The following is a 22,368-nucleotide window of genomic DNA, read 5'->3' as shown; positions in this document are numbered from 1 at the left end:
CCCCAAGAGTTATTTTGTGGTCCGGGAAGTAAATACCTTCCTGCAGCCTTCTAAACAGACCAGAGTTCCTGAACACGCGAGCGTCATGAACCTTGCCCGGCCATCCGACGTTGATGTTAGTAAAACGTCCCTTATGGTCCACCAGTGCTTGCAGCACCATTGAAAAGTAGCCCTTTCGGTTGATGTACTGGCTGGCCTGGTGGTCCGGTCCCAGGATAGGGATGTGAGTCCCATCTATAGCCCCACCGCAGTTTGGGAATCCCATCGCGGCGAAGCCATCTATGATGGCCTGCGCGTTTCCCAGGGTCACTACCTTTGACAGCAGTACCTTCACGATTGCCTTGGCTACTTGCATGACAACAACCCCCACGGTAGACTTGCCCACGCCAAACTGGTTCGCGACTGACCGGTAGCTGTCCGGCGTTGCGAGCTTCCAGAGGGCTATGGCCACTCGCTTCTGGACAGTCAGGGCTGCTCGCATCCGGGTGTCCTTGCGCTTCAGGGCAGGGGACAGCAACTCACAAAGTTCGAGGAAAGTCCCCTTCCGCATGCGAAAGTTTCGCAGCCACTGGGATTCATCCCAGACCTGAAGCACTATGCGGTCCCACCAGTCCGTGCTTGTTTCACGGGCCCAGAATCGCCGTTCCACAGTATCCACAAGACCCATTGCCACCGTGATGTCCTCGGCACTGGGTGTCGTGGTTTCAGACAGGCGTGTGCTACTCTCGGAGTTCAGGTCCTGACCCCGGTGCCGTAGCCTCCTCGCCTGATTTCTCTCTATCTGCCTCAGTGAAAGGTCGATGATGAGCTGCGATGCGTTGACAACGGCCACAACTGCAGCGATGGTCACAGCGGGATCCATGCTCGCAGTGCTGTGGCGTCCGCGCTGTCACTGACCAGAAAAGTGCGCGAACTGATTTCCCGCCGGCGCTTTCAGGGAGGGAGGGCGGGAGTGACGGTTGGATGACGACAGTTACCCAAAAGCACCCTCGACACATTTTTTTACCCAGAAGGCAATGGCGGCTCGACCCAGAATTCCAATGGGCAGCGGGGACTGCGGGAACTGTGGGATAGCTGCCCACAGTGCACCGCTTCCAATGTCGACGCTTGCCCCGTTAGTGTGGACTGACAAAGTCGAATTACTGTCCTTAGTGTGGACACACACGTTCGACTTTGTAATATCGATTCCACATATTCGATTTAACTAAAATCGAACTACTCTCGTAGTGTAGACATACCCTTAGACACCCAAGTCATATTAAACTACCACGGCTTGATAGTTTGTAAAGCAGAAGGTGAGCAAGAATTCCAGCCTGAAAGATCAATTTCCCAGACATCTTGGTAATTTATGGTAGTTTTGTGAGATTGTCCAAAGCCCATATTTTATTTTCCAGAAATATAACTAAAGAAGTTGGGTTTAGGTGCTGGGTAAAATAATATTCAAATTCTTAAACTTAAGCACTTAAGTCTGCACTTCATATAAACAGTTAAAGACCATTTCTTTTTCTATAGGTACTATCCATGCTAATATCACAAAAGCCTGATTACAGAGCTTGCTACAGAATCTAAGAAACTTACAGGTGAAAGGTTAAGTTTTGAATATTCAACCCAAGAACCGATTTGTGACCACACATGGATTTATACTGAAAGACTGACTGTAAAAAGTTATGCTTCATAGAAACACATGTAAGAATCTTCATGTAACCCTAAACAGCACAACTGAATATGCAAGTAGACAAAAGGCAAAAACAGCAGCAGTCCTGAATCATTATTCCTCCCAATGAGTGATGAAAGCTACAGTAACTTTATCTAAGAATTTAGTTACTTTATAAAGGCCATCATCTACCTTAGATCTTTGTAACAACTGCACACCTTTATTGGAAGATCTGCATAGATTGAGGGTAGTATTAGACAGTGGCAGCATGTGAAAAAAGCAATGGACACTTTCTACGCACAAATGAATACATCAGGGGTTCTCAAACTGTGGGTCGGGACCCCTCAGGGGGTCGCGAGGTTATTACATGGGAGGTCGCGAGCTGTCAGCCTCCACCGCAAACCCTGCTTTGCCTCCAGCATTTATAATGGTGTTAAATATATAAAAAAGTGTTTTTAGTTTATATGGGGGGAGGTCACACTCCAAGGCTTGCTATATGAAAGGGGCCACCAGTACAAAAGTTTGAGAACCACAGGAAGACATAATCTTTGTCCAAAGATTGTAGTGTTATCTGCCCAAAAACGCAGTTAACAGAGTTAAGGTAGCTCAGCAGTGCCTCGTGCCCTTCCAGATTGTCTAGTTCAGCTATGCTCAAACCTCTGAAAACCAGGAAATTAAAAGTTAGGGCACTCACCAAATCCACAATGCAACCTTAACTGTGCCTTCTGGAGTTGAAGAAAGCCATTGGGAATGCCTCAGTAAGGTAATGCCATGATAAGCATTTATTTGCATGCACTCCTGCTGAGTTTAGTGTTGGTGCAGTAGCTATATTGAATGGTGGAAGGATTAGTTGGATCACATTGACGAAGGTGTCACTACGATATGAAGAAAGGTGCCGAAGTAACTTGATAGATCAAATATGCTTCATTTCAGCATTAAGTTCTGTAGGTTGTGTCAGAGGCACACAAGGATGTCTTCTTGCCATAGAATTATAAACAGTATGGTGGCATACATGAGGGATCACCACAGCTTAATGAGGGTTAAGTGAAAGCAATAACTCTGAAGAAATTGCCAGGGTAAGGGTAAAGGGTGATAATATTCGCAAGCCAGCAGCCAGTTTGCGTGGGGCAGGCTCAGTGACCGTAGGCAGCTCCTGTCTGCTACACATGACCTAAACCCAAGTTTTGCCTTAGCATATAGGTGTTACTTTGCCCTACATACTCAGGTGCTCTGTTCCCAGAGTGTTCCATAGAAGTTGCCAGGGTAGAGTGGTATTATTGGGATGTTGGGGCATCACTGAAAGGGCAGAATTAAGGTTGTGTAGCAGGGGTTGCATGTACATTTCTTCTGGTTATTGGACAGTAGAGGAATTTCAAGTCCTGGAAAGGCAATGAGGCAGTACTGGGCATCCTTCATTCTACATTAAAGTTTTTAGGCAGGTTTTTTTTTTTTTTTTTTTTTTTTAAAGTTACAAGAAAATTACTTCAGTACTCCCATGTTCCACAGCCCAGCTCTCCTATTCCACTGTCTCTGGCTCCTTACCAATGACGTAACCAACTACAAAGGGCACTGGCAGTATGTTAGTCCCTTTACTGCCCCTGAATCATCTCATCTCTCTGACGGTCCAGTCCTCACTTCCCAGAGCACCTCCCCACAGAGGAACAAGCATCAGCCAGGGCCCCAACAATGGAGGAGCTGAGCAGAAAATTTAGGACTAGTGCAGGGACTGACATGGAGTCAGTGGGAATGTGTTCTGAAGAGGAAAGAAAAGGAGAGTCTGGGCAGCACAGCTGTAGCCCCAGTAGCGTAGCTGGGGGGAGTGGCGCAGCAGCCGCTCCCCCACCGAGCACAAGTGGCGCCTTTTTAATTTTACTCATTCGGGAGTGGGGGGAAAAAAAGGCGCCACCCTCTGCGGCGCTTTTACTGACGGGGCGGCGCTCCGGGTCTTTGGCGGCGGGCCCTTCACTAGCTCCGGGTGTCTTCGGCAGCACTGAAGATTCATCGACGAAATGCCACCGAAGACCCACGGAACAAGTGAAGGTCCCGCTGCCAAGGTGCCGCTGAAGACCTAGAGCGCCTCCCCGTCAGTAAAAGCCCCGCAGCGGGTGGCGCCTTTTTTTTTTCCTGCTCCCCCTGTTCCCTCCACCTGGCTACACCACTGTGTAGCCCCCAGTACATTCCTCCTTGCACAGCTCTAATCACATCCTTTCCTCACCACGCTCTTCCACTGCTTGACCTCCTCTTTTCCACTAGAAGCAGAAGAGGGAAGGATGAGGCTGGTGTTCCTTCGACACTGCTCAAGGCAGCACTGGAAGAATAAGGGAGCCCTGGAGTCCCTTCTCTTGGTAAAGCAGCTATGGAGAGAAATTGTGGTGGATGAGGAGGGCACAGATGACTACACTTTCTTTTCCCCCAAGGATATCTGACTTTCCCCCTTATGATTCTGCTATGTCAGTATCTCTGAGCTCTCAAAGAGCAGAGGTCCTTTTGAGGACAATTCCTTATTCACTGAGGACTCTCAGAAAAGTTACTTTTCTGGAAACCCTGTTCTTTGTCAATGCTCTAGTCACTGAACTGGGTTTTCAAGAACAGTGTTTGTATGATCCCTTATACTAATAATGGACAGAGGTGGAGACTCCCTGCCTTGCATCCTCCTAAGCCCCCACAACTCCTGCACTGCTTCAATATTCCCATCACCCCCATATTTCCTCCTCACTGCTCCAAACCCAATATTCCTTAGCAACACCAAAAAAGTTAAGAATCTGATAATGTTATGATCAGTACACGTTAGGGGCACAGTTAATCCCTTTACCAAAATGATGAGCAACTTGCTTTCTTTTGATCATACTCAGTCCCATTGTTCAGGAAACAGCTGAGGATCACAAGTCATGATTACATTCACCTAACTGCTTATTAGAATCTTTCATTTTCTCCCTAATGTTAATTTCCTTGACAAGTAAAATCAGAGCCTATGATTTTAGAGCACTTTAAAATATCAACTCAAATGAGGGCAAACCTCGAAGAAAGCAGATAATGACAGCCAGTGTCCACTGCTCGTTTTCTGAAAGTTGCCATACTTAGGACTTGAACTCTCAGTACATGGGTGTTGCTCAGGTTCAATGGCCACAGTATATCACCTGTAGTCACTTAGCTACTTGACAGCACACTGCTGACTAATGTTCTGGCTCAAAATGAGCCCTAGTTTTGCAGCATATGAACATTTCATTCTGGCTCATGACTGAGGCTCAACCTTACCTTGAGTTCTAAACTTTACCCAGAATAGCTTTGAAAATATTGCTTCCCCAAAGGGGCAATGAGTGCCAGGCACTAGATGAGAAATTCTGAACACGTGAGATTAGTTTGGGTAGGATTACAGCCAGAGCCTGTTGCCCAATGTATGCAAAACATTAAAAGTAATCAGTGGATTTTTAGGGGGACTAAATCGGGAATCCCTTGCTCAAATGACCCCATATTTAGAGCACTAATCCTACCCACATCCCCCATGATGTACAGCAAATTTCAAGAAAATCTAAGTAAGCATGTATATTTTTGAACACTTAGAATAATGATCTTTTATACAGTAAGTGAGGGTCAACTACAGAGCAGAATTACTGCTCTGCTAGAATGTGGGTTTACCTTAAGGCGAACCTTAAAAATGTCATTTGGTCATTCTCCATAGAATGGACTGTTACCTTTTATGCAAAAGAGTTCTTTGCTAGAAAGAGGGAGCTAGAGATGGAGAAGAGAGACAGAACTTACAACAGAGTAACTGTCTCCTTGGCAACATGTCATGAAGCAGACAGAGAAAGGAAAAAGCAAAAAGGAATATACGTGGATTGATAAGTAACATACTCGCTACATCAACTAACTTTTGTCCTTTGTAACCAAGATATCTAGCATGTTCTAGTAAGATGGTATGGTCTTTGCCTAGACAGGAATGATTAGCTTTTCTTCCCTTTGTAACAGAAGAGCTGTATTTATCCAATATAAAGTATTGATAACTATCAAAGTGAACAAGAGCCAACTGATCAGCCCAAGACACAAGGTTAGTTTACATCCTGTGGGGAAAGAGGAGAAATACTTGGGGACTGACTGGCTAAGAGGTACTCCATATTGGAGAGGGTTGGAAGGCACTGGTATTTATACACTGAAATGTAACAGTCATGGCTTGTCTTCACGTACAGCGCTACAACCATGTGTAGCGCTTTAGTGAAGACGCTCCTATGCTGACAGGACAGCTTCTTCTATTGGCCTAGTTAATTGTAACTAGAGACGGTAGCTATGTCAGCAGGAGAAGCTCTCTCACCAATGTAGTGCTGTCTACATGGGGGGTTAGGTCGGTATAACTACACTGCTGAGGGGTGTGGATTTTTTCACACCCCTGAGCGACATGGTTATACCGACATAGGTATGTAGTGCAGACCTGGCCTCAGTGAATGGGGGATAGAAAGGGATTTGTGTTAACATCAAAAACAACCCCTCTAACTATAAGGCTGAAAGGCACAGTTATCCCCAGATAGAGAATTCACACCACCAGGCCACAGGTACTTCGGCAATGCCAACTGTCCTTAAAAGAGTGTGTGAGTGACAGTGTGAGTGTGAGTGTGAATCTCTTTTGTCTTACCACCTTGCCTTTTTATTGGGGTAACAGGTGGAATGAGGGAAAAATGACTAATAGGCTATCGAGCCATTGGGCTGTATTAATGCAGGAGATATCTTGAATACTGGCTCAGAAAAAAAAAAAAAAAAAACTCTTGTGTGGGAAGATGCATGTGGGAGGGGAAGACTATCATGGCAACCACAGAAACAAGGCTCAGCACATGAATGCAATGAAGGATTGCTGTGTCAACAATCAGGGTGAACTTATCCCAATATGTTTAGGCATTCACGAATTTTTCCTGGCCTAAACCCAAGTGATTTATGTCAGACCACTCATGCGTAAACAGAGAAGACTCTTGTCCTGACAACATTTCCTTTTCATATTTGAACACACTGACTAATGCTGTCTCCACTTCAACTTATGCCTTTTTGTCCCTACTATCTTTCACCAAGCCCAGAAAAAGAATATCCTTGCTGAGTTGGTATGCAAGGCCACTACGTTAATCTCGTTCAATTCCTTCCTGACAATCCATTCATACCGAAACTACAACAGATATATAGATTTTAAGGCCAGAAGGGACAAATCTAATAATCTATTCTGACCTCTTCCGTACCAGACTATTTTACCCAGCTACCCCTTTATTGAACCCAATAACTTGCATCTGACTAAGCACACCTTCCTGAAAGGCATCCAGTTTTGAACACATCAAGAGATGGAGAAACCACTACTTCCCTCAGTAGTCTGTTCTAACAGTTAATAACCTGACTCTTAAACTGAAAGTGATTTCTAATCTGAATTTGTCTGGCTTCAGCTTTTAGTCACTGGTTCTTATTATGTCTTTCTCTGCTAAATTAAACAGCCTGACAGCACCCAGTATTTTCCTATATCCATGAAGGTTCCTATACACTAATCAAGTCACCTCTCAATCCTTTTTTGATAAAATAAAAATAAGACGTTCTTTTAGTCTGTCACTGGAAGGCATTTTCTCTAACCTTTGAAGCATTTTTGTGGCTCTTTTCTGCACTCTATACAGTTTTACCATAATCCTTTTAAAAATGTTGAGACCAGAACTGTACAGGTCTGTCGCATCTTAGGCGCATTTAACATGCGCGATTTCAGCTTTACGCGGTCGGCAACAAAAATAAAATAAAAAAAAATAATTTAAATACTGTTTCTGTAGTGCGGGCGATTCCGCCCGCCATTACACTCAATGTAATTTTGACTATACGCGATTTTAGCTTTAGGCGCTGACTGCGGAACGTAACCCCAGCGTAAGATGAGACAGACCTGTACGCAGTATTCTAATATCTATCTTACCACCACCATATACAAGGTAAAAATCACCTCCCCATCCCTAGTCACTACTTCCATTTATACAAGGAAGGACTGCATTAGCTCTTGCATTGCACTGGGAGCTCATGTTCAGTTGCTTGTCCACTATGACCTGTAAATCCTTTTCACAGTCAGAGTCACTGTTTTTCAGGATACAGTGCCCCATTCTGCATATGTGGTGTACATTCCTTATTCCTAGAAATATAACTTTGCATCTGGCTGTATTAAAACATGTTTTATGTGACTGGGCCCAGATTACCAAGTGATCCAGACTGCTCTGTCTGAACTGGACTGGCCTCATTATTATTTACCACTCTACCAATCTTTGGGTCATCCACAAATTTTATCAACAGTGATTTTATATTTACTTCCAGATCATTGATGAAAGCACTGAATAAGAGTGAGGCCAGTAATGATTCCTGTGAAACTAAAAGCATTTCCACTCAATGATTCTCCACCAATGACAACTTTTGAGATCTGTGAGTTAGCTAGTTCTTAATCCATTTAAAATGTGTCATAATGCTAATTTTTTAGTACTGCAGGATATTCTGATTAAGTCAAATGCCTTACAAAAGTCTAAGTATGTTACATCTATACAGTAAACCTTACCAAACTAGTCAAAACTGATTTTATACAAGAGATACAAGACCTATTTTCCAAAAAATCTTGCTGAGTGGCATTAATTATATGCCTACCTTTTAGATCTTTGTTAATTAAATCACATTATAATTTTTTTCATTATTTTGCCCAGGGTTGATATCAGGCCAACCACCCTATACTTACCCAAGTCATCTCATTTGCCCTTTTTTAATATTGGAACAGCACAATACTGGCCTTCTTCAAGTCTTCTAGAAATTCCCTGGTATTGAATGATTTATTAAAAATGAACAGCAGCAGGCTAGAGATCTCCTCAGCCAACTCTTTTAGGATTCTTGGATGCAAGTAATGTGGGTCTGCTGATTTAGGCTTATCCCTATTAGATGATGTCTAATATCCTTTTTTTGCATCTCTATTAACAGTTTTATCATCTCCATCTAGGTATGGATCTATACCACTTCTAGGGGCTTTTTGTTTGTTCTTAAATGCCTAATTGTCCTTAATCCTGCCAGCCATGGATTTTTCCGTGACGTCTTTAGCTGCCCTTATCAATTTTCTACATTTCATAGCTTCTAATTTATATTGCCTGCTATCTACTTCCCCTTTTTTCCATCTGAACAAGGATGGGCTGTTAGCTGCCCTCTTTCTTGATTGTGGAATCATAGCGTTTTGAACATCTAATAAAGAACTTCCAGTTCTTATTACATTTTTCTGTCTTAAATTCTTCCTCCGCATCAATTTTCCTGAGTTTTGGGAAATCAGCTCTTTTAATAAACTAACCAATAACAGGAAGATTAAGAGCAATTGAGAATAATTTATTTATATCCTACCAAAAAAGTTAAATATAAAAGTGGGACTTTTCCAAAGTGGGCAAAGCCACTTCTGAGCTGGATACTTTTATTATTCCATGACTGGGAGGTCTAGTCTTGCCACTTACGATGCAAAGCAAAGCGAACCCACCATAGGGATGGCGAGCGTAAGCATGAAGAGTTGACTGTCTTTCAGTAACTTGAGAACAAAGACCTGCCAGAGCAACTAGACAATACCCTCTCTGCAACCAACGAGGGTTTGCTAAGCAACCAGTCAGAGGCTTTTTTAGGCACCTGCTTTCTGAGGGAATATCAACTTTCCAAGTGCTGGCTATCCAAGGAGGATGAAGATTCTTCTGCTCGGCTCTATACCAGCTTCCCCTCATCATGTGTCACTTTATGCAATGAATACTTCTGCACCTATTGACCCTCCACGATTTCATATGCCTAGAATATCTCACTACTCCGAGTAGGCTAGTGAAACAGTACCAGACATATGCAGTCTGGGGGCAGGAAACTTCCAGTTAGGGAAGCATGCCAGCCAGATATATCACAAGAAACTCATTTAAAATGTTTTTGTGGTAAGGCACCAGAATCCACCAAATACAATGAGAGATGACCTACAATTTTCACTGACTAATCATCCTAAAAAAGAAAATATTGCTTACAGGGAAGGGGAAGAGACATGAGAAGAGAAAATAGGACATGTGAACAGGTAGTTACAGATCAGAAAAAATAACTTAAGGCTGACAGAGACATCACATCTCCCTCACACAGCAGAAAATTACTTTTCTTTTATTAAGAAAACCAACAGAACCTGAGTCAATTAGGTAGCTTGTTAATGTTAAGCCTTGAGGAAAAAGTTTCACGTTCCCAAAGTCATCAACTTGGAGCTAATTTCTACAACTGATACAGCAGTTGTCACTAGGAGCTCCCAAATTGGAGAACACCACAGTAAGAACCACACTGGGAACAGGTATAGTGGTGGCTGAACCACCAAAGGGAGTTATGGTGGATCCAGTGAAGGAGTATAAGGAAGTAAATGTCCTGTATTTCAACAGTACAGAAAAACTCAACCACGCTGTCCAAATCATGGAGACGCAGGGCCTCTTCAGAAGGTGGCAGCCAGAGAAGGGAGCCAAGACTCAAGGCAGAGATTAGCATGAAATTAAAAACAAAACAAAACCCCCCCCACAAACTTGGACACTTCAAATTATACCAGGTTACATGTCCAGGTTCCTGTCTGAGGGCTAAATTCCCTCTAAGCTGGGCGGTTTCTCCCCCAGCCCCAGAGCTGCTGAGGCTGGGGAGAGGCGCCTCTGCCCCGGCCTGCAGCGATGAGAGGGGGTTTGGGGGAGTCCTCTTTCCCCGCCACAGCCCTGGGGCAGCCTGCACCCCAAGCCCCTCATCCCCAGCCCCATCCCAGAGCCCACACCCCCAGCCCTGAGCCCCCTCCTGCACTCCAACCCTCTGTCCCTGCCCTGAGCCCCCTCCACACTCCAAACCCCTCGGCCCCCACCTCCGCCACACATCACCTCCATATTGGTGCATATAAAATTAATTCCGCACATGGATGTAAAAAAACAGAGGGAACATTATCTGAAGGCAGCACTTTTGGTATGGCTCCTATATTTATCAAGTGATCTACAGAGGGTTTTCAACCTTTTTTCATTTGCGGACCCCTTTGTAAATTTCAAACAGAGGTGCAGACCCTTTTGTAAATCTACTGTCTGTATATATAGTTGAATTCTATTCAGTAAGGTTTTTTTGCAGACCACAGGTTGAGAATCACTGATCTACAGCATCCTCAGACTCCAGCTTCTGCAGCCATCTCACCCACGGCCTGGCTACATAGGCTGATTTGACTGCTGTCTAAACCAAGGCCCTGGAACATTCAGAACACTGCCTTAGTGGCAACCTACAATTCAATTTCTAGAGCTGAGCTTTAGCCCTTTTTGGTTTCTTTATGATGTATAAAGCAACCTTCAATTTTTGTACTTTACTTTTTTTCTGCTTGGTTTTACCTCAGATATCAGGAACGTCACGTTTACTCTTCCCCTGATATTGCTGAAGGAATCTCGGAGGTTTCTGGCGTACTTTTTGTGAGCTCTAACCTATAATAAAGGCTTCCTTTATCAAAGATATTGAATCAGTTAAGTTAAAGATGTTAAAAGCGTTAATCTAAGAATTCCTTTCCCTCTCAATTGGCTTTCACTCTCTTCATGTTACCATTTCACTAGATCTCCACTAGTCTTCCCGATAAGTCATAATGCAAATTTCTAATGATAAAAACAAAAACATTTGGAGGTCACCTTTTTGGAGAAGCTTCTGTCTTTCACTTCATCAGGTACTTAACGATCAAAAGTCAATGCACAGGAGAAGGGCTGTTTTCCTGGCTAAATCAGATACTGGAATCTGAGTGGAGACAAGGACCTGAACCAACTAATTTAGCCATTAAAGAGCCTCGAGGAAGTGAGAGGCTTTTTTAGCAGTGCAGTCTACTCTGCTTCTAATATACCAAATTACAGTATGGACTTCCTCTGCAAAGATTTGTCGGGTAAAAGGTTCAAGCCGGTAACTTAATCAAGATGTGAAAATCATTCCTCACAGTGACCTCCTCAGAATAAATCTCCCCTCTCAAGGTCACACTGTACATCATCCGCAGCCTTGTGAGATTGAGGAACAGATTATCCGAGTCAGAAATGTTGACAGATTATGTCTTGAACTGCTCTGTTCACTTCCACTGATCTAGGAGCAGGATCTCAGAGGGAGAAACTAGGCAGGGAAGGGCACCAGAAGATCTGCTTCTGCACTGGCAGTCATTATCTTGGTCCCTTAAGAGAAGTACGGGCTGCCAGAAGCCATTATATCATGTAAGTTTTTTGAATCTTCTGGAGAAAAGCACAACTAAATCTGTATGACTAGCAAGACTATCCAAGGAGAGGCCTGCAAATGTTGGCATCCAAGTAAATTATCTGTACCAGGTTTTTCAATAGTCATATTGTGAGCAACATACAGTAACTCCTCACTTAACGTTGTAGTTGTCCTGAAAAATGCAACTTTAAGCGAAATGATGTTAAGCGAATCCAATTTCCCCATAAGAATTAATGTAAATGAGGGGGTTAGGTTCCAGGGATTTTTTTTCACCAGACAAAAGACTATACACACACACACACACACACACACACAGTATAAGTTTTAAACAAACAATTTAATACTGGTACAGTCATGATGATTACTTGTGGCACCTTAGAGACTAACAAATTTATTAGAGCATAAGCTTTCGTGGGCTACAGCCCACTTCTTCTGATGCATATAGAGTGAAACATATATTGAGGAGATATATATACACACACACACACACAGAGAGCATGAACAGGTGGGAGTTGTCTTACCAACTCTGAGAGGCCAATTAAGTAAGAGAAAAAAAAACTTTTGAAGTGATAATCAAGATAGCTCAGTACAGAGAGTTTGATAAGAAGTGTGTGAATACTTACAAGGGGAGATAGATTCAATGTTTGTAATGGCTCAGCCATTCCCAGTCCTTATTCAATCCTGAGTTGATTGTGTCTAGTTTGCATATCAATTCCAGCTCAGCAGTCTCTCGTTGGAGTCTGTTTTTGAAGTTTTTCTGTTGTAAGATAGCCACCCGCAGCTCTGTCATTGAATGGCCAGACAGGTTAAAGTGTTCTCCCACTGGTTTATGAGTATTATGATTCCTGATGTCAGATTTGTGTCCATTAATTCTTTTGCGTAGAGACTGTCCGGTTTGGCCAATGTACATGGCAGAGGGGCATTGCTGGCACATGATGGCATATATCACATTGGTAGATGTGCAGGTGAACGAGCCCCTGATGGTATGGCTGATGTGATTAGGCCCTATGATGATGTCACTTGAATAGATATGTGGACAGAGTTGGCATCGGGCTTTGTTACAAGGATAGGTTCCTGGGTCAGTGTTTTTGTTCAGTGATGTGTGGTTGCTGATGAGTATTTGCTTTAGGTTGGGGGGTTGTCTGTAAGTGAGGACAGGTCTGTCTCCCAAGATCTGAGAGAGTAAAGGATCTATCTCCCCTTGTAAGTATTCTCACACTTTTTATCAAACTGTCTGTACTGAGCTATCTTGATTATCACTTCAAAAGTTTTTTTTCTCTTACTTAATTGGCCTCTCAGAGTTGGTAAGACAACTCCCACCTGTTCATGCTCTCTGTATGTGTGTGTGTGTGTGTGTGTGTGTGTGTGTGTGTATATATATATATATATATATATATGTTCCATTCTATATGCATCCGAAGAAGTGGGCTGTAGCCCACGAAAGCTTATGCTCTAATAAATTTGTTAGTCTCTAAGGTGCCACAAGTACTCCCATTCTATTTGCGGATACAGACTAACACGGCTGCTACTCTGAAACCAGTCATGATGATTGTGAAGCATGGTTGAGGTGGAGGAGTCAGAGGGTGGGATAGTTCCCAGGGAATGCCTTACTGAGCAATTGGCTGAGCCCTCAAGGGGGCTCTGACACTAACTCTGACACTCTACAAGGCAGCAAGGATGGAGGGAGGGGAGAGAGAGATATGTGCATTTCCTTTTTAAGTACACTGCCTTATTAATTAGATCAGCTTGCTGAGACCGCAGCTGCTGCCAGCAAAGCCCTGTCCTGTGTCCCCCCTGCTCTATGGAAGACGGGGTAAGTGGGGTGCAGGAGTGGGGGGGCACCCTGACATTAGCCCCCCCCTTTCTCCCCTCCCCCCCCACACAGCAAGCAGGTGTCTCGGGGAGCAGCTCCAAGGCAGAGGGCAGGAGCAGCACATGGCAGTGGAGGGAGGGACACAGCTGAACTGCAAGCAGCTGCTGCACAAGGAACTTAGGGGAGCAGGGAGCTGATGGGGGCTGCCAGTCCACCCTGGTTCAAGCTCCCACCAGCTAGCTGCAACAGGCTGCTCTTCCTGCAAGCAGTGGACAAAGCAGGAGGCTGCCAAACGATGACGTTAGAAGGGAGCATTGCACAACTTTAAACAAGCATGTTCCCTAATTGATCAGCAACAACGAAACAACGTTAACCGGGACGACTTTAAGTGAGGAGTTACTGTATTAGGCAACTTCAAGAAACTGAATTACAGTAACTCCTCATTTAAAATCGTCCCGGTTAATGGTGTTTTGCTGTTACGTTGCTGATCGATTAGGGAACATGCTAGTTTAAAGTTGTGCAATGCTCCCTTCTAACATCGTCGTTTGGCAGCCGTCTGCTTTGTCCACTGCTTGCAGAAAGAGCATCCCGTTGCAGCTAGCTGGTGGGGGCTTGGAACCAGGGTGGACCGGCAGCCCCCCTATCAGCTCTGCCTATCAGCTCCCTGCTCCCCTAAGTTCCCTGTGCAGCAGCTGCCCAGAAGGCTAGCAATTGCAGCTGTCCCTCCCCCCACCGCCATGTGCTGCTCCTGCCCTCTGCCTTGGAGCTGCTCCCCGGGACTCCTGCTTGCTGTGTGGGGGAGAGGGGAAGAAGAGGGTGGCTAATGTCAGGGTGTCCCTTTCCCCCCTGCTCCTGCACCCCGCTTACCCCATCTTCCATAGAGCAGAGGGGACACACGACAGGGCTCAGGACAGAGGGAGCTTGCTGGCAGCAGCAGCTGCAGTCTCAGCAAACTGATCTAATTAACAAGGCAGTGTACTTAAAGGAGAAATGCACATCTCTCACACACACACCTCTCCCCTCCCTCCATACCTGCTGTCTTGTAGACTGTGAGAGGTAACCCTTGAGGGCTCAGCCAATTGCTAGTTCATCATTTAGCAGTAAGGCATCCCCTGGAAAATATCCCACCCTCTGACTCCTCCACCAAGCTTCACAATCATCATCACTGTGTACCAGTATTAAATTGTTTGTTTAAGTGTGTGTGTGTGTGTGTGTTTGTTTTGAAAAAAATTCCCTGGACCCTAACCCCCTCATTTACATTAATTCTTATGGGGAAATTGGATTCACTTCACATCGTTTCGCTTAAAGTCGCATTTTTCAGGAACATAACTACAACGTTAAGTGAGGAGTTACTGTATTTTGTGCTCCTTAAAAGCATTTCCTTCAAAGGGCCTACCTGCAGGACAAACAAAACAGACAAGCAGTAGGGTTTTGGGGTAGAAACAGGACCAAGGAAAATCAGGTATAGATAAAAGGATGCTGAGCAAGATAAGGAACCACCTGTGTGAAAGTCAGCCATTACCATCACTAGTATGTCCCTGACACTAAACTAAGCTCATCAGAAAAGGCTGTGGAAGCTTGTAAAGAAGATATGTGTGACTGTCTGTATCTTTATGTTCACCTCTTCTACAAGACTATGATAAATTTGGAACAACGTATGCCTTGTGAGGTATCATCTGAAAACTCATAATTTGCTGATTTTTGTCCTGGTAAAATCTGAGTGGCAACATTGAATGTAAAATTATAAGATTCTACTGTAGGATATTACTGAGACATGTTCCAAGTCTGCAGAAACAGCCACACCTCAGTCAGGGGTCAACAAGATAAAATGGACTATCATTTGGTCAAGTGGCCATTCTTTGGCAGGAAAAAGGGTGTGAGCGAGAAATTTACATCTTGGCAAAGAAACTGCTGGAGGTTCCCACCTCCACAGACTGTCTCCTGAACCTCAGCTGAAGATGATTTTCAAAGAAAAAGAACTATAAGACAGGGGAACAGACACCGCAAAAATACTTGTCCCACTCTTTCTGCCCACAGCATCACTACCACCTGAATGACAAGAAAAGTAACAGTGAACTGAAGGAGGGGTCCTACTCATAAGGAATCCAACTCATAAGACTGCTGAAAAGTGGTGAGAAAAACCTTTTGAATTTATTTAGCTTGTTAAATTAGGTATTAGCTGTGTTTTACCTTTTATTTCTTTGTAACCAATTCTGACTTTTATGCCTCGTTACTTGTAATCACTTAAAATCTATCTTTCTGTAGTTAATAAACTTGTTTTATCTAAACCAGTGTGCATTTAGATCAGGGGTAGACAACCTATGGCACGTGTGTCGAAGGCGGCACGCGAGCTGATTTTCAGTGGCACTCACACTGCCCGGGTCCTGGCCACCGGTTCGGGAGGCTCTGCATTTTAATTTAATTTTAAATGAAGCTTCTTAAACATTTTAAAAACCTTATTTACTTTACATACAACAATAGTTTAGTTATATATTATAGACTTATAGAAAGAGACCTTCTAAAAACGTTAAAACGTATTACTGGCACGCGAAAGCTTAATTCAGAGTGAATAAATGAAGACTCGGCACACCATTTCTGAAAGGTTGACGACCCCTGATTTAGATTGAAGTGTGGAGGAAGCTTCATTTGGGATAACAGGATTTGTGTAGATCGTTTTCTACTAAAGAAATGACGGACTTTATATGAGCTTGTATTGTCCAGGAGGGTGCTGGGCAGTACAAGATGCACATTTCTGGGGGAAAGTCTGGGGCTGCGAATTTGCGGGTGTTGCTCTGCAGTGTAATTCAGGAGTGTCTGGCCATAGCACTCATACTGTATAGCTGGGAGTAATTTACATGGTGGGGGCTATGCGACAGCAGACCAGAAGTGGTTGCTCCCACAGCAAAGCAGTGTAAAAGGCACCCCAGGTTGGAGAATTGAGGGGACACAGATGTTTAGCAGTGGAGATTGTACCCTAGGTAATGTCACAATAGGTACCAAAAAACCCAGTTCAACCAGCAAGAACACTATCTCACCCCCTGCAGAACACAAGATTTTGAGCACATTCATAACACAGCTTTCATCTCCTCTCCCCACCCCCCGTTTCTTAGTTACAGGGAGGGACACTTACACCCACCGTCCTGGCTGGCACAAAAGGATGTTGGGAAAACAGTTAAGTTTAAACAAGAGAAGATAAAATTTTAAGAGTTTGAAAAACCTAAATCCTCACTTTATATATATTGAAATAGTTTCTGTATTTTCAGTCCTACTCTACTCTCTGAAAGCTCATGCTCCAAAATATCAGTAGAGTGACAATCTCCTCAGAAATACCACTCTGGTTATTTATAGTTATAAATATATCCCCACCTATTTCTCAAAGCTACTTCAAAAATTAAGTCTCACATAAATACACACACATTTCTGAAACTATCAGAACCAATTTTTTTTAACATAAGAATATAAAATTTAAGTTCCAAAAAATGGATCTAGGAACATAAATAGTCAATCTGATTTTCAAAAGTGCAGAATACCCAGAGGCTCCCATTCAAGTTAATGAGAGCTACTGGGTGCTTAGCACTTTTCAATTTCAAGTTACTTAGGTCCTAAATATGAGCCTAGGAACCTAATTTTAGGTTTCTATATAGAAAAGATTGGCCCTGAAATAATCTTAGTAATTTTCTTTTAACAAAAATCTTTCATATCCTATAGAGTCAGCCCAACATTTATCTCCTGCCTCATTCCCCAAAATCTGTTTCCTTAATCAATCAATTCCACATTTGAAAGTCAGGGAATAAAACATGAATGCAGGACTAAAACCCTTCACATGTATAAGCTTCTGAATCTAGCCCCTACAATGAAGAATACAAAAGATACCTCTTGTCCAGTAAGAAAAAGTAGAAGATCTCCTTCCTCTTCTTCACACATGTGAATCTGTATTACTGTTCGAATAGCCGCCTCAAGGTAATCCCTCTCTGGCTCTGGAGTATAGAAAATCTCCACAGGATGGGTACGACCAGGGATAGTTAGGAGAGGACAATTATCAAAATAAATCTGGAACTTGCCAGCATCTAGAGTAGCACTCATAACTATAACCTGTAAGGTTAGAGGGAAAACAGAATTACTCCAAAGTTAACATCAAGAACCTACAGAATTTTATACTTAATACATAGATAGTGAGAAACTAAACTTAAAATGTATGATTTAAGGATCAAATTTAAGATTTCATTCCAAATTTCCTTGCTTTAGGGGTCCACTCAACCCATAAGCATTTGTTTGAAAAGTTCTCTTTTGTTTAATATGTTGAAAGAAAGGTTAGGAAAACAGTTTTATAACAAACTGCTTTTATATTTACATGGCTTCCACTAAAGTAAATAGAAAACATATATGTATCAGAAGGTAAATATGACCCTTATTAGCAAATCTATTAGTAAGCATAGTGAAATCCATACTCAGAATTTCTTTAATACTTCTGTGCTTCCTGAGTATGTACAGGCTTCTACAAAGCATAATTGCTACTGACCTTCAAGTCAGATCTTTGCCTTACAACCTCTTTCAGAACTCCCATCAAAATATCAGTAGCCAATGTTCTTTCATGGGCCTCATCAAGAATTATAACACCATAGCGCTCCAGCAAAGGGTCATTCATAGCTTCACGAAGTAACATACCATCAGTCATATACCTGAAGACAAACAATATTTTAAATTTTCCAAATTAATATTGAAGTATCACCTGTGTAGAAACTTCCATAATTCCTTCTCACTCACTACAGTTTCTATCTTACCCATCCCTCCCGCAAACAGCACCACCCAGGCTAAATGCTTACAAGAAGGTGCGATTAAAAAAGAAGGCTGTGAGGCCCAGGGTCACGTTTTTAATCAAGAGAACTGGGTACAACAAGAGCTAAAGCTCAAGGGGTTGTAGTTTGATAAGGATTTCTATTTTTTTTTTTAAAGCACAATTTTGCATACTATTATCCTATGCATCCACTTGATTTTATTACTTTTACCCTCATCTTCCACACCCCATTCCCTCCTATTGTTTGCTGCAACTCACTTGTATGTAATCTTAGATTAAATATTCTTTGGGGCAATGACTATCTTCCTAAAGCATACAGTTCAAGAGAAAACTTAGTGTTTAGGACTGTAAATGTTACCCGAATATGAATAAAAACAACGAGGAGTCTTTGTGGCACCTTAGAGCAGGGGTGGGCAAACTATGGACCACGGGCCACATCTGTCCCGCGGGATCGTCCTGCCCAGCCCGAGCTCCTGGCCAGGGAGGCTAGCCCCCGGCGCTCCCCCCCTCCCCCCGCTGTTCCCCCCTTCCCCGCAGAGCCACACCGCTGTGCGGCCAGCATTCTGGGCAGCAGAGCTGCACGCTCCTGCCAAGCAGAGCGGTAGCATGTCTGGCTCTGGCCGGCGCAGCAGACAGACATGCTGCTCTGCATGGTGAATGGGCCGGGGGGTTGTATAAGGGCCAGGGGCCCCGGGCGGCAGTCAGGGGACAGGGAGCAGTTGGATGGGGCAGAAGTTGGAGGTGGGGTCAGGGGACGGGGAACAGGGGTGGTTGGATAGGCGTGGGGTCCCAGAGGGCCTGTCAGGGATGTGGATAGGGGTCAGGAGATGGGGAACGGGGCGGTTGGATAGGCGTGGCAGTCAGGGGACTGGGAGCAGGGGGGTTGGATCGAGGGTGGGGTCGCAGGGGGCGGTTAGGGGCGGGGGGTCCCGGGAGGGGACAGTTAGGGGACAAGGAGCAGGGGGAGTTGGATAGGTCGCGAGTTCTGAGGGGGGCAGTCAGGGGGCGGGGGCCAGGCTGTTTGGGGAGGCACAGCCTTCCCTATCCGGCCCTCCATCCAGTTTTGCAACCCCAATGTGGCCCTCGGGCCCAAATGTTTGCCCACCCCTGCCTTAGAGACTAATAAATTTATTTGGGCATAAGCTTTCGTGGGCTAAAACCCACTTCATCAGATGCATGGAGTGAAAAATACAGTAGGCACGTATATATATTACAGAACATGAAAAGATGGGAGTTGCCTTACCAAGTGGGTGGGGGTCAGTGCTAACGAGACTAATTCAGACAGGGCGGATGTAGCCCATTCTTGACAAGGGGTGAATATCAGAGGGAAAATTACTTTTTGTAGTGACCCAGCCACTCCCAGTCTTTATTCAGGCCTAATTTGATGGTGTCAAGTTTGCAAACTAATTCCAGTTCTGCAGTTTCTCGTTGAAGTCTGTTTTTCAAGTTTTTTTTTCTATCTGGCTCAATGAATTTTTATACAAAATGGAACAGCTCCAACAGGAGAAAGAGAGAGAAAAAGACTGGGTCTATAGCCTGATTAAGGCACACCCCTGGAATGTGGAAGACCTGGGTTCAAGTCCCTCTCTGCCTGGTCTCCCACATTCTAGGTGGCTATTCTTTGGTAGGAAGCTCTCTCGTGAAAATTTTTGACATTTGCTTTGATACACATTGGAATCACACTATTCATATCTGGAAATACTCTGGGTTGTTTTGGTAATTAACTACCTGAATGTGCCATGCAACTCACGCAAAGATAATAAGTGGGCCTCGTCCAGTGTTTTACACACCTGCTCAAGCTAACAATTCTGGATTTCATATATTTTCTCATGATGTCTTAGTCACAGGTGCATTTTGAAATATATAGATTGGTTTCTCCTTATTCAAGTAAGCTGAATCTTGCCGCAATTAACGGACAGAACTGCTCAGATGGTCAGCTTTTATGTCCTTACAACACCAGTCTACTTCCTTGACTGACCAACTGATTGCTGCACATGCCCATGGTGAGCCAGGGAGCAGAACCGATGAGGGACTTGTCGGAGATGGTTGGTTAGCAAGCATATCCATGAGTCCAGGGGGAGGGACTCCAAACTGCACAGGAGGACTAGGTGAGGGAAAACCCAGTGTGGTCTGTTTAAGTACACCAGCACTTTTGGGGCTCCACTACTGCAACCTCAGTGCACCACGGAGGCCATGTAGCAGTGCAGAAGGAGCCCTCAATGCACCAATGTCTCAGTACAGGCATCCCACTTTATCACCCTGCTCCCCTTTATATGATCACTCATTCCCCTCAACTCCAAAGTTGCAGCTCGACAAGATGTGCATACAGAAACCGAGGAGAGAGGAGTTAGCAGGGATATAGAAGAGGGTTTTATGGGCATAATGTCTTGGCTGGAAAACTAAGCAGGGACTGGGACTGTTCCTGTGACCCACAGTAGGAAAACAACCCAGAGTTTGTACTGGGAGGGCCTGGACTGGGAAAGTAGCTCCAGACAGCACCTGTTCTAATGAACCTCACGCGATTCATTAGTATACAATTAATCTCCAGGATACAATAGGATTCTTGAAAGACAAATTACTTTCACATTTCACTTCTCCCCCACCAGATCTGTAGGTCCCCCAGAGCTTAAGCCCCACGTTTCCCCTACTCCTTGTGGGCACAGCCCTCTGTCCCCACAGATTTTCCCCATTCTCCTCTCTCACAACCTTGCTACCTCCATACTCCCAACCAAAACCTTTGGCCCTGCACAAGCCTGCTACCCAAAATAGGCAATTGTCCACTTTTTGTTGACTATTACAATACTTACTTCAGAATTGTTTTTGCACTACTGCAGTCTTCAAATCGAATAGAGTAACCAACTTCCTGGCCCAACATCACATCCATTTCATCAGCAACTCGTTGTGCCACACTCATTGCAGCTACTCTCCTAGGCTGGGTACAAGCTACACCTCTCTTAGGTCCAGGTAAAGACCGCATGTAGTCAACACACCACTGAGGGATCTGTCAAGGACAAATTTGCAATTTAAATACACTTTAAATGCCCAGTCAGATATAACACAATTTATTCTGTAGTTGTTGAGCAGGTGATATCTAAAGATAAAAGTCCTGTTTTACAGCCTATAACTTCAATTAGAAACTGACAGCAAGATTTTTGTAGGAGTCAGATGGCTTATTGGTATTTAAAATAAAAAAATTCCACTTATCCTTCTCATAATTTGCATTTCCTGAATCCATTTACCAATAACTTGGATCAAATATAGATGTGAGGCTGACAAATGAATGAGAAGTACACTTAATTCAAAATGAAGATGAAATATTTCACACTTAAGTAGTCCTAGTTTTCACAAAATCTGCCATTTTTCAAATTAGTGAGAAAATGTATTGGTTGGCAGTACATTTAAGCAACTGTCAGATGACCTCAGTTTAGAAGTGCTGACGCTCCACTGGCATCTAAGAAAAGTAAACGCTCATGAAGTTTCATGAAGCCTTAATGTATACATTTTAGGGCATGTCTATACTGCAGTTAGCTGGGTATGAGCATTCAGGTTAGTCAGCTCTACCTGTGTTACTGTGTCCTTGCTATTTCTGCCCAAACTCACCCAGATGTCTTTGAGGGCATATCCCATGATTCTGTGTGCTGAGACACTAAGATTCTTCTTCAGTCAATTATGAGAAAACTTGTCAGACCTTGCGGGGTAACTTTAGAAAAGGACTGGAGGACTGTGTCTTGCCTGTGTCCTCACTGAAAAGAGGGTGGGTTCAGCAAGAGATAAAGCACAGCTCAGGCCTTAAAACAAACCCCCAGCCTGCAAGCAAGCATGGATTCAAAATACAGGTAAGCACCTGCTTGAGTGCTGTGTATGTGAATGGCAAGGTGGTTTGGGCGCACACAC

General features: G+C 43.9%; 1 protein-coding gene across 1 annotated transcript in view; it reads right to left on the bottom strand.

The window, feature by feature from the left end:
- The window catches only part of DHX15 (DEAH-box helicase 15), a 70,022-nt gene that overhangs the window by 35,111 nt on the left and 12,543 nt on the right, over positions 1-22,368 (bottom strand). Inside the window, exons 3-5 of the mRNA XM_065405804.1 lie at positions 21,282-21,475; positions 18,199-18,358; positions 17,553-17,771 (exon numbers count right to left, since the gene is read on the bottom strand). Coding sequence (XP_065261876.1) covers positions 17,553-17,771; positions 18,199-18,358; positions 21,282-21,475 — 573 coding nt within the window. The remainder of the gene's footprint in view (positions 1-17,552; positions 17,772-18,198; positions 18,359-21,281; positions 21,476-22,368) is intronic.

This window comes from Emys orbicularis, chromosome 5, assembly GCF_028017835.1.
Source record: "Emys orbicularis isolate rEmyOrb1 chromosome 5, rEmyOrb1.hap1, whole genome shotgun sequence".
NCBI lineage: Eukaryota > Metazoa > Chordata > Testudines > Emydidae > Emys > Emys orbicularis.
Note: the sequence above shows the minus strand (reverse complement) of the source record. Positions and strands in the feature narration are given on the sequence as shown.